Genomic DNA, 11,695 nt, shown 5'->3' with positions numbered 1-11,695 from the left:
CTGGACCTAGAATGCCTGCCACTGGGGCAGCCATGCAGCCATCTGGCCACTGAGGCCAACAAGCGAGGCACCCAGTTTAGATCATATCTTGTCCCAACTTTACTCAGCCCTCTTGTGTCGCCCACTGTGGTGCACACTTCCCTATCAGCTCCCCACTGGGAAGTAAGAACCACAGTGTGGGGATAGTGGTAGAAGAGGTGAACCAAAGGCCCTGAGACCTGTCTGGGGCAGGTTCCAGTTCCTAAAGGAGGAGTACCCATGGTTGGAGGCAGATGGAACCCTGGGTTTGCCCCTCTCTGGTCAGGTGTGCCCTTGGATAAATGTCTTTCCCTCTCCTGGTCCCAACTTCCCCTTTGATATAATGATGGAATGGGACTAACTGACATTTAAGAACCTGCCCTAATAGGCTGAGAATTCCCTCCTATCCTTCCCTTGGGCTAGGAGGTACTTGCCCTTGGGAAGGGGCAGGGGTGGGGTCAGACCTCTGTTCAGAGCCAGACTGGGTCCTCCACAGGTAGAGGGCAAGTGGGTTTTGTGTGGGCCACCTGGGCCTTTCGTACTCTGGAAGGAGCTGAGGGTTGAGGGCTGCACAGTGTGGGGCCACTTCCTTCTCCAGCAAGGCCTCTGGCTGGCACACAACCAGGTTCTCAAATTCCAGCTTCACTTCTCCAATGGCGGAGCCACTTATTCTTCCCCATCTTACCCTCCACTTTGTCCAACCCCAGGACAAACCATGGTTAGGACCTCGGGAGGGACTGTATTTAATACTGAAAACTTGTTTGTGGGTCATGAGAAGTGATTGTTAACAGGGAAAATCAGGGCCCAGAGTGAAGCTACACGCTGGCCTGACCTAGGTAACTATATAAACATCATTTAGGGGACAACGTGTGCAGGGTGGTGAGCTTGAATAATGACCTTGAGAACTTAGATAAAATCGTTAACCTTTCTTAGTTTGGATTCTCACCTAAAAAATGGAATAGAAATAATCATATAATGTTATTTCTTTCTTTTCTTTTTTTTTTTTTAAGATTTTATTTATTTCTTTGACAGGGAGAGAGACAGCGAGAGAGGGAACACAAGCAGGGGGAGTGGGCGAGACAGAAGCAGACTCCCTGCCGAGCAGGGAGCCCGATGCGGGGCTCGATCCCAGGACCCCGGGATCATGACCTGAGCCGAAGGCAGACGCTTAACGACTGAGCCACCCCGACGCCCTTACAATATTATTTCTATTTAACTTCTATAATAACAGAAAAGGGTACCTCATAGAAAAAAAACGTGAGGCTTAAAAGATATTTATACATATTTTTACGTTTTAATGTTGACTTATTTAATTACCACTTCTCTTCTTGGACGAATCCTCCCTCGCACCACACGTTTCCCGCCCCCACCCCGTCGCTTCCTCCTCCCTCCTCTCCGCCCCCAGTCGCTCACACGCCCTGCGGGGAGCTGAGTCAGGCTGCGGGGAGAGCGCCGGCGGGCCTGGCCGGGGCGGGGCTTGCGCCTGCGCAGTGCACAGCGTCGGGGCGGGGCAGGTTTATAGCCACAGAGGATCACCGGACGCTCTGCATTGCAGACTGCGGAGTCGGGCGTCGCCATGTACGCTCTCTTCCTCCTGGCCAGCCTTCTGGGCGCGGGTAAGCCCTGAGACCCTCCAGTGTGGGGAAAGGATTCCCCGCAGTACGCAGCCCACCCGACCCGGAGCGGACCGGCCCGGGCCTCGCCCCTCCGCTCCCCGTTGGGGTTGACGAGGGGCGCTCAGTGCGCAGGCGCGCGCTGCGCAGATACCGGTGGGGCGGCGGACGGACTGTGGGAGGAGGGTGGGAGACTGGCCGCCCAGAAGTCCCCCCGGCCGGCGGCTCAGGGCTGGGGTCGGGGCGAGTGGGCTAGGAGGGCGGGACTGGAGAAGTAGCATTTCCCTCAGGGTTCGAGTTGGTGCCGCCCGGTGCCTCCCCACAGCTCTGGGGGTGGGCCCCTAGGGTGACCTCTCCTGCACCTGTGTTGTGCTCGGGCCGGGCGCACGTGATCGAGATGGACTGGAGCCCCATCCCGCGGGACGCACTTTGGCCCTTGGCCTGAGTTGCCCTAGTTTTTAAGAGTGTTGAAGTTGCAGAAAGCACATAAGTATGTCATCTCTGTTGATGTTTATCTTTACCTATGTATTTTCTCGATCCTACATCTTGAAGATGATACGGGGTTTTGTGCGGATGATTTTGCAATGAAGTTCACGTTTCATCTCCTTTAAAAGGTCTTGCACAGCCGCTGGCCCGTTTTAGCAGCGGCCTTTATCTTGGAAAAATATAAGTACGTGAGGAGCTGTGCATAGGCGTATCCTTACACTTTTTTGTTGCCCTGAAATAGCACTGATGGTTATTAAAATCGTTGCAGGCTATGAAGGCAACACTTGGGAACCAGCTGCATTGCCTTCCGGGAATTAGAAGGATCCCTCCTGCCCTCCCCGTGTTACTGTGACCTTTCTCAGTTACTGTGCCCCAAATTCATGCCTTCAAATCTTAACCTCTTTTAAATCATCGTGGTAAAGGAAAGTGAGTGTGGTTGAGTACTTATCAAACTTACATCGTTTTATATTGGAGCCAGATTTTAATTTCTATACGGAGAAGATCCTAAGTCTGGGTTATTGTCAGGTATTACAGCTTACGGAAAGGAAATAAACCTGATCGTTAGGGCCAACCTCAATTTCTGTTTCTCTAGTTAACTGTAATTAGGGGCTAGCTTCCATTCTATCATGCAGCTATTCAGATTTTAATAAATAGTAATAAAGTGGAGTTGATGGAAAACCAAAGATACAGGCTACTTACAAATGAAATAGATTTAAGATGTTTTTCTCATGTCAGAGCACCTCCCAAGAATGTGTCTTGACTTTAAACCACGCTCTTAAACTTGTTTTACTTGTCTGCTGTGAAAGGTGGATCTGCTTATAAAGATTTTCGATTTTATAGTCAGTGAAGAAATTATTTCTCACTGGGGTTGATAATACTTGCTATTCCATGGTCTGTAGAATAAACTAATACTAGTCTCTAAATTTTCTGCACTGGTTGAGAACAGTTTTTTGTTCTGTATCGAACCGTTGTCCTTATTGGCAGTGAGTCACTCCTCACAAGACCCTTAGGAATTCTGAATCACTCAGATCACCGGAAGGGGACTTGTTTCTTTTGAAATGTAAAATCCTCCGCTGGTATAGTTGGGAATATGGTTAATCAGAATATTTGGTTAACATAAAAAACTAATGATGTAATGTATGGTGATTAACATAACAATTAAAAAATAAAAAAAAAAGAATATTTGGTTAACCAAGAGACTCTCTTCCCTTCCCTGAACATTTGAGTAAATGGGAATATGTTACAATTATAGGCCTTGTTCTAATCTTGCTGCCCGGCCTTGGGGATTATCCCAAGGTTATGAATTTCTAATGATACTGAGTTAGTGAAGGTGCATAGTGACTGCAGCCATCCTCCACTCTGAGAGGTGCTTCGAACTTGCCGTTCCAACATGGCTACAGAATGTCGTCCTGAACCTGGAAAGGCTTTGGGGGGTGTGTGTGTGTGTATGTTTTAATTTTAACTTAATTTTATTTTAAAGGTTTTATTTGACACAGGGTGGGGGGAGAGAGCAAGCACAAGCAGGGGGAAGGCAGGCAGAGGGAGAAGCAGGCTTCCTGCTGAGCAGGGAGCCCGATGGGGGGGCTCCATCCCAGGACCTTGGGATCACGACCTGAGCCGAAGGCAGCCGCTTAACCGACTGAGCCACCCAGGTGCCCTCTTATGCATTTTAATGATGTCCTGGTGATTATAGAGATACTTGGTTTTGAGGGGGTTTTTTGTTTGTGTTTGTTTTTGTTTTTGTTTTGATTCATCAGTGGTGCCTCCCTTTCCCCCACCTGATGAAGAAAGGAAAGTAATGGTATACTGAGAAAATTGGAGAGCATCTAATCTAATCTCTTTGTAAGGAGTGAAGGCACTGATGTACCCCCAGAAGTGACTCTCCCAAATCATAGGCCATTTGCTGGGGAAGTCAGGATCAGAACCCAGGACTCCTGACAGTGCTTGTTCTTTCCATAGCCTTCCATCAACACTTAGGTTTTACAAACTGACTGGGTTGTAATTTACATACCGAAAATGTGCACATTTTATTTTATTTATTTTTTTAAAGATTTTATTTTATCTATTTGAGAGAGAGAGTGCGTGTGTGCATGCACGAGCATGGGAAGGAGCAGAGGGAGAGGGAGAAGCAGACTCTCCGCTGAGCAGGGAGCCCGACGTGGGGCTCAATCCCAGGACCCTGGGATCATGACCTGAGCTGAAGGCAGACGCTTAACCGACTGAGCCACCCAGGTGCCCCAACATGCACATTTTAAATGTACAACTTGATTATCACAGAGTGAACATCACCATTGTAAGCAGCCCCCAAGGTCAAGGAATAGAGAGCATTACCAGCATCCAGAAGCCCCTGTGCTTCACCCATTCACTACCCTGTTACACTTGCCGCAGAGTAAACCACTTTATTAGCTTCTAGCACCGCAGATGTAAAAATAACTGTTTTTGAACTTTTTGCAAATGGAATCATATGGTAAGGGCATACTGTTGGGTGACTCCTGTCGTGGAAAAAGGCAGGGCCAGTGTTAATGAGGTGATATGTGTAAAGCATGTGGCATGGTACCTGGGATGTGGTATGTGCTCAGTGAAGCTTAGGTGCCCTGTTACTGTCACTTGTGTGGTAGCTAAGATGGTGTGTGCCCAACACTGAGGCAGGTAGGCTCTCTGGGGATGCTAGAATGTATTACATATACATATATATTCATTTGATAGCTTATTTTTATGATGATTCAATACATGGATTTATGGTGCAACCTGCTGAATATCAGCAGAACTTCAGTTCTCACCCAACAGGAGTTTTGGATAAATCCCATTTCTTAATTTTCAATCAATAATCAGTTTTGTTCTGAAAACATTAATGTAATTCATGAAGGGTTTATTTGTATTAACCAATCAAGGATTTGGTAAGTGCTTTAGTTGGATTTGACAAGTTGTATCCAGTACATTCTACAAGTGGTTCTATGAGTGGAAGTATATTGGGTTGAGTGGTCTGGATTTTTCTAGATCAGGGAAGGAAGAAGTTGTTCCTCCATTTTCTTGGTTTGTGAAACGAGAATGGCCAGGCTGGGGCTTGACTAGATGGGGAAGAGGGAGGACGGACAGGGTTGCCACTGGCTGGGGAAAGCACCGAATGAGGCATGGGAAGCCCCCTAAGCCAAGACCATGCCACCTGGGCAAGTGTGTGCCACAGCTTTTGGAGACAGTCTTCTAGCATGGGCATTCTAGATTACTGGATGCCAGGCTTAGTAAAGCCTTGCTTTCTGGCTCCTGTTTGGTTCTTCCACCAGAAAGGACTGAATTTTCTTTAAATCAGAAGAGAATACTAATTATATTACCCTGCCTTTCCCTTCCCCCCCAAATAATTTTAAAATAATGGTGAAAAATACAGTGATTGGGATGAAGAATTTGGTTGTTGCAGAAGTACTAGTTGCTTTACTTTGTTGTTGTTGTTTTCCTGTGAAGTTCAGAAAATAACCAGAATTATGTTCTGGGTAACAATTTGTGTACTGAAAAATAACCTTTGTACGCTCCATGTTCTCTTATGCAATTTGTAATGCAACTGTAATTTTTTTTTTTAAGATTTTATTTATTTATTTGACAGAGAGAGACAGCGAGAGGAGGGACACAAGCAGGGGGAGTGGGAGAGGGAGAAGCAGGCTTCCCGCGGAGCAGGGAGCCGGATGGTGGGGCTCAGTCCCAGGACCCTGGGATCATGACCTGAGCCGAAGGCAGACGCTTAATGACTGAGCCACCCAGGCACCTTGCAATTGTAATTTCTTACGCAATTTATAATTTCCTTGAGAGGAAACTGGAAAAGAATTTTATCATGTCACTGATAGCTGTATGATCTGGGCAAGTTAACACTGTCCTTTCTCATCTGCAAAGTAGGGTTACTGATTATTCCAATCTAATAAGGTTGCTGTGAGGCTTTAGTATTTTGCTGTATAGAAGGGCATAGGTAGTAGGTCCTGTAAGGTTGGCTGCTATACCATGGATAAACCGTATCATGTTTGTCAATGTCCTTGTTGTACCTGCACAAGCGACTCTCCTCTGCCCTTGATTTTGTGATATCCCTTGGCTTCTTTCATTTTAAAGGTCTTAAATTTAATAAAACCATTAAATTGACTTATAAATGTGTGCGCTGTGTGTAATTCCTGGGTCAGGAAAACCAGCCAGGAGAGGCAGGCAGCAGTTAGGAGGGGTGGGAGTCTCTATTCTAGTTAGCCAGACTTGGTTTAAAACTAGATCAGCCTTTATCAGCAGCCCAGCAGATCGGGGCCCTGTCCTAGTAATCTTGAGTATTCCTCTTCTAGGTCTGTTGTTACTAACCGTGGTATACCTATTTACGTCCCCTCATCTGGTTTCCCCATCCAGAAATGGGGCTGAACTGTTGAGATAATGGCTGCACACTGTGAATAAGTCCAGCAGTGTAAAAATTAGGGCAGAAGTGTGTTTCCTTCCCACCACTGTCCCCCAGACCTTTCCCAGAGACAGCCTGGTACCAGCTCCTTTGGGAGCCTTCCAGAGCAACATATAATTGACAGTGTGTGGGATTTCCTCCTTCTCTCTTTTCTTAATCACAAATGGTGGCATATTATACCAGCTTGGTCTTTTTTCACATGTGGAACATCGTAGACCTCCAGAAAAGTGGGAGAATAATTATAATGAGCACTCCTGTATGCAACACTTGGTTAAGAAACAGGGCCTAACAAGCACCTCCCTTTTTTTAAATTTTTTTTTTAAAGATTTTATTTATTTATTCATGAGAGACACAGAGAGAGAGGGGCAGAGGGAGAAGCAGGCTCCCAAGGAGCAGAGAGCCCGATGCGGGACTCGATCCCAGGATCCTGGGATCATGACCTGAGCCGAAGGCAGACGCTTAACCATCTGAGCCACCCAAGCGCCCGCACCTCCCTTTGTAAATAACCACCTTCCTGGGGTTGGTGTTTATCATTCCCTTGCAGGTCTTTATTCTCAAACATGGAAGTGTGACCTTCAACAGTATGTATGGTACGGTATTGGGTATTTTAAACATTTTACAAATATTGTATGTATTCTCGGGTTAATTTTTTTCTTCTGGCTAATGAGGTTCATTGATGTCGAGACCATGTAGAGCTTTCATTTTCACTCTAGTATTTCATTTATGTCATACTTTGTTGCTAGGCATTTAGATTATTTCTAGTTTTGTTTTTCTCTTAAACTGCTTCTATAAATGTTCTTGTGCACATGAACAGACATTTCTTTCTTTTTTTTTTTTTTTTTTATTTGAGAGAGAGAGACACAGCGAGAGAGGGAACAAAAGCAGGGGGAGCGGGAGAGGGAGAAGCAGGCTTCCTGCTGAGCAGAGAGCCCGATGCGGGGCTCGATCCCAGGACCCCGGGATCATGACCTGAGCCAAAGGCAGACGCTCAACGACTGAGCCACCCAGGTGCCCCTGAACAGACATTTCTATAGGGGATATACCTAGGAATGGAATTGCTGAGCTGTAGAGAATGCATATTTTACTTTAGGAATTGCCGAATTCCTGTCTCAAATGTTTTGGGGTTTTGTAGTCCTATGATATACAGGTATATAGTTAATCAATAACCTTTGATGTTGTCAGACTTTAAATACTTTGCCAATTTTATAAAAGAGTAAATAGGTTTGCATTATTCTTTTATTTATGCCTTAGAAGCCATTTCATGCTAGTATGGATAGACCTATGTTTTAAATTTTGGAATAATTTTAGATTTACAGAAAAATTAAAAAGATAGTGTGGTGAGTTCCTGTATACTTCACCCAGCTTCCTCTACCGTTAACATCTTACATATCCACTGTATATTTGCCAAAATTAAGGAGTGAACATTGGGACAGTGTTAACTGTGCTGCAGACTTGATGGGGCCTTTACCAGTGTTCCCACTGATCTCATGTTTCTGTTCCAGGATCCAGTCGAGTACCACATTGCATTTAGTTGTCTGTCTTAATCTCCTCCTACCTCCCAGCTGTTGAAAAAACAGTTGGCAGAGGATTCCATTGTATGCATGTGTCAATTTAGTTAACCTCATTGAACATCTCTTTTTCAGAAAAACTGAAATGAATCCTAATGACCCTTCTAAATTTTAAAATTGAATCCTGGCCATATTTGGACAGATGACTGCTTTTGAAAAGAAATTATTTACTTTAAGGGAAATTTCATAAATTAGATTGAAGGAGATACTATAGCAAGTGTTTTTGGCCAGTCTTTGTGATGACGCTTAATTACAATAGAGGAAAAAAACTCCATTACCAGTGGTGATGGGATGCTCTCCTGCAAGTGTGGGCATTGATACCAGAGGGCCTCCCATCTCACGAGGATTAAAACCCAAGGTTTATCTTGTGGGGTTGCATGTTACCCTGCTTTTGGCTGCCTTTCAGAGCTGTTCTCCCTCTTCCTCACATGTCCAGCCTCTGGCGCCCTGTTGTTTGCTCAGAACCTTTGCATTTTGTGTTCCACCTTTCTGGAACATTTTCCTCTTGAGATGATCCCTGTGGCTTCTTCCCTCCACTCAGTTGTCTGCTCAGTTGTTGCCTTATCAGAATTCCCCACTGCTCTGTCTAAATGGCCATGTCATCCTGCCCTAGTCTTGTTCTTCCTTTGACTTTGCTTCATTTGTCTTCATGGCACTCACCACTACCTGGCATTCTGTGCTATGTGTATTTGCAGTTGGTCTGTCTGCAGCATGTGTGACTCTGCTCGGCCCAGAACAGGCGCTCAGTGTTGCTAAACGGTGGTATGAGGTGCTGCCAAGCGGACTCCAGCCCAGCAGGGTTACTGGGCCTGAAACTTCAGTGTGGATAGTGCCAAGTCTTGATCACAAATAAAAAAAGCAGTTTACTGGAAGTCGTTTTAGGAGTTTATGTCCTGCAGTTGACAAATCAGCAGTGACTTTGAGCTCAGGTGAAGGGTTGACTGTTATAATAGTTTACATCCCGATTAGAGGGACCTGCAAATCTGTTGGAGAGGGTTTTTTGTAGGCGGTAGAGACATAGGAGCCTGACAGAACTTACTCTGGTGGCTGTGATTTGTGGGAAATCTGAAAAGGGAACCAGCTGTAATTTGAGAAGTTATTTCCCTTCCGTTGGGTTCCAGAAATTGGCTGTTTGTAAATGGTGGCTTTGAAGCTTTCTAGTCTCTGCATCCCTATATACTTGTGAGTTGAGGGACCCCAAAGAGCTTTTGTTTATGTGGGCCCTAGCTATCGATACTTACCTCTTACCAATTAAGCTGACAATTTTAAAAAATAATCTTCTAGAAATGGTAAACATGTTAACATTATAATTTTAGTGAAAAATAACTTCCCTTAAACACAGACATATTACGTGAGAAGAACGGCTTGAGATTTTTGCAGTTTTTCTAACACCTGGCTCGAGTCTCTGCTGCGTCTGCTTGCTGTGCGTTGCTGTGCCACGTGCCATACGCCTCCGGAAAAGCTCCGCACTGCACGTGTGGGAGTGAGTGAGTGAGAAAGGCAGCTAGTGCCTTGGTAGTACTGTTAGGAGAAGTTTGACCTCCCAGACGCCCTGCAGGAATCTCTGGACCACACTTTGAGACCAACTGGTAATAGCTGCTTTGCAGGAGCTACAGGCATCTTCATTGCCACTTAATTATTACTGTTCTGAGTGCTTTTTGCTTCACGTTGATTTAATCCTCACAGCAGCCCTCCGAGGTGAGAGCAATGGAATCAGAATGCTGGAGCATCCTAACATCCTGCCCAAATCTATGCCATGGTCTAAAGTTTAGATTTTGGTATTTCAAACGAAGGGCTGTATTCCTATTATTGACTAAGGTGAGTCAAAAGTGACATATATAGTTGACACATTTGCATGTATCTGAAACTTTTTAGTTAATGATCCTGTGGGATAGGCCCAGAGCCCTGAACTTCCGTATTAGTGGGGTTTGGCTGAGATCTTTTTTTTAGCAAATTATTGCCTTCTACAAGTATGCTGAGACCACCCAGCCTGTTAGCAGGGATGGGGTAGAGCCCATGCCGGCTTCTAGCTGACTGAATTGACTCCTCTGCAGCACCTGGGCTGGGACTAGGACTCTTGACCTCTGTCTTGTCCTGTTCACCTGACTGGACCGTGGGCAGTCCGGCCAGGGGCTCATTTCTTCATTGTCCAGTTGTGGCAGCGTCTTACCTAAGGTGATTGAAGTTCATCTCTGATCATCACCTGATAGATTGACACTTGGAAGAAGACCTTTGCTGTAAGTTTATGTTGGATTGGAGTGCTCTTGAATGAACTAGATAGGAATTTCTCTTCCCAAAATTAATTATGCCACATTGCATCACTCTTGTGCAAGCTATGAAGATTGCATTCTTGTCCCTCAGTGTTTCAGTTACGATTGCACAAGCTGATTTGCCTGACCACTCTCTTGCCTTCTCCATGTAGATCAGTATTTTGTCCTATTTTTTTTTTTTTTTTTTTAAAGATTTTGTCAGCGAGAGAGCGAGAGAGTGCGCACAAGCAGGGAGAGCTGCAGGCAGAGGGAGAAGGGAGCCCGAATTGGGATTCGGTCCCAGGACCCTGGGATCATGACCTGAGCCGAAGGCAGAGGCTCAACCGACTGAGCCACCCAGGCATCCTGATCAGTTTTTTGTCCTGGAATGATCTTGCTTGTGAGAAAAATTAAGGAGCAAGAGGAGGGAAGAATTAAGGAGGGAGAGGAGAAATAGGGAAGAACCTTTGTCTTAGATAACAGAACTAATAGCCTATTGGGGCCAGAGGTGATGGGATGTCCGCCAAGTGAGCTTTATCGGTACACATTTCTTTTGTGATAAGAGGAATTTTTGGATCTTACTTCCTTCAGATCAAGGCAGGCTGCCTTGGAGCATATGCTATTGTGAATGATTAAATGAGCAGTGTTTTTATTCTGCTCTGCAGAATGCTTCCCAAAGCAGGATCCTCTAAAGAAGAGGCAGGTGCTCCTTGCCGTAGAAGCCAGCTTTTGGATGGAGCAGTCAGTGTTGAGTGTATTGCTTTATCTTCCGCAGAACCTAAGCGCATGAATTCTGAGAAATGTCTGAGTGCAGGGAGCCTGAGGTAGATGCCGCCCTTCCCGGGGTCAGCTTCATTTGGTTTCCTAGCAGCCTGCCTGTTGCCATGGTGCTCCGTTACCCAGGCGGCAGATCCATTGCCCTGTGGAATGTCTGCTCTGATCATTGGTGCTGCGAAGCTGGTTGTATTTTCTCTTACCCTTTTTTTTTGGTAATTAGACTCTGTACAGTATTTAGCATATGTTATCTAAGATATTTACAAGGAAATACAATGGCTAAAATAATAAGACTGATTGTGTTAACAAATGGAGCGTAAGATACATCTTCTTGGGAAGGTTGTCCCCTTCATTCTGAGAGTGTTTTTGAAAACCTTCAGTAATTAAGTTGTGTATGTAGGCTTTAGAATATCCTCAGTGGAGGTAAGCCTTAAAAAGACTTGCTGTTTGGGGACTCTTCAGGTGAGTGAGGTAGATGATTAAGCTGGTATTTAGTTAGGCTTAGATTTGACTGTGGACAACAGAGATAAGGTAGTGGTGGCTTACATATGATAGTACCGTCCCTATCCTTCC

The 11,695-nt window shown here is 45.3% G+C and overlaps 1 protein-coding gene across 3 annotated transcripts in view; it reads left to right on the top strand.

The window, feature by feature from the left end:
* Window positions 1-1,445: 1,445 nt before the first annotated feature.
* The window catches only part of PSAP (prosaposin), a 33,910-nt gene continuing 23,660 nt past the window's right edge, over window positions 1,446-11,695 (top strand). For all 3 annotated transcript variants that reach the window (XM_035021129.1, XM_035021124.1, XM_035021120.1), the window contains exon 1: window positions 1,446-1,634. In XM_035021129.1, coding sequence (XP_034877020.1) covers window positions 1,595-1,634 — 40 coding nt within the window. In that variant the 5' untranslated portion in view covers window positions 1,446-1,594. The remainder of the gene's footprint in view (window positions 1,635-11,695) is intronic.

Source organism: Mirounga leonina, unplaced genomic scaffold (genome assembly GCF_011800145.1).
Source record: "Mirounga leonina isolate KUSES-001 unplaced genomic scaffold, KU_Mleo_1.0 Mir_114, whole genome shotgun sequence".
NCBI lineage: Eukaryota > Metazoa > Chordata > Mammalia > Carnivora > Phocidae > Mirounga > Mirounga leonina.
Note: the sequence above shows the minus strand (reverse complement) of the source record. Positions and strands in the feature narration are given on the sequence as shown.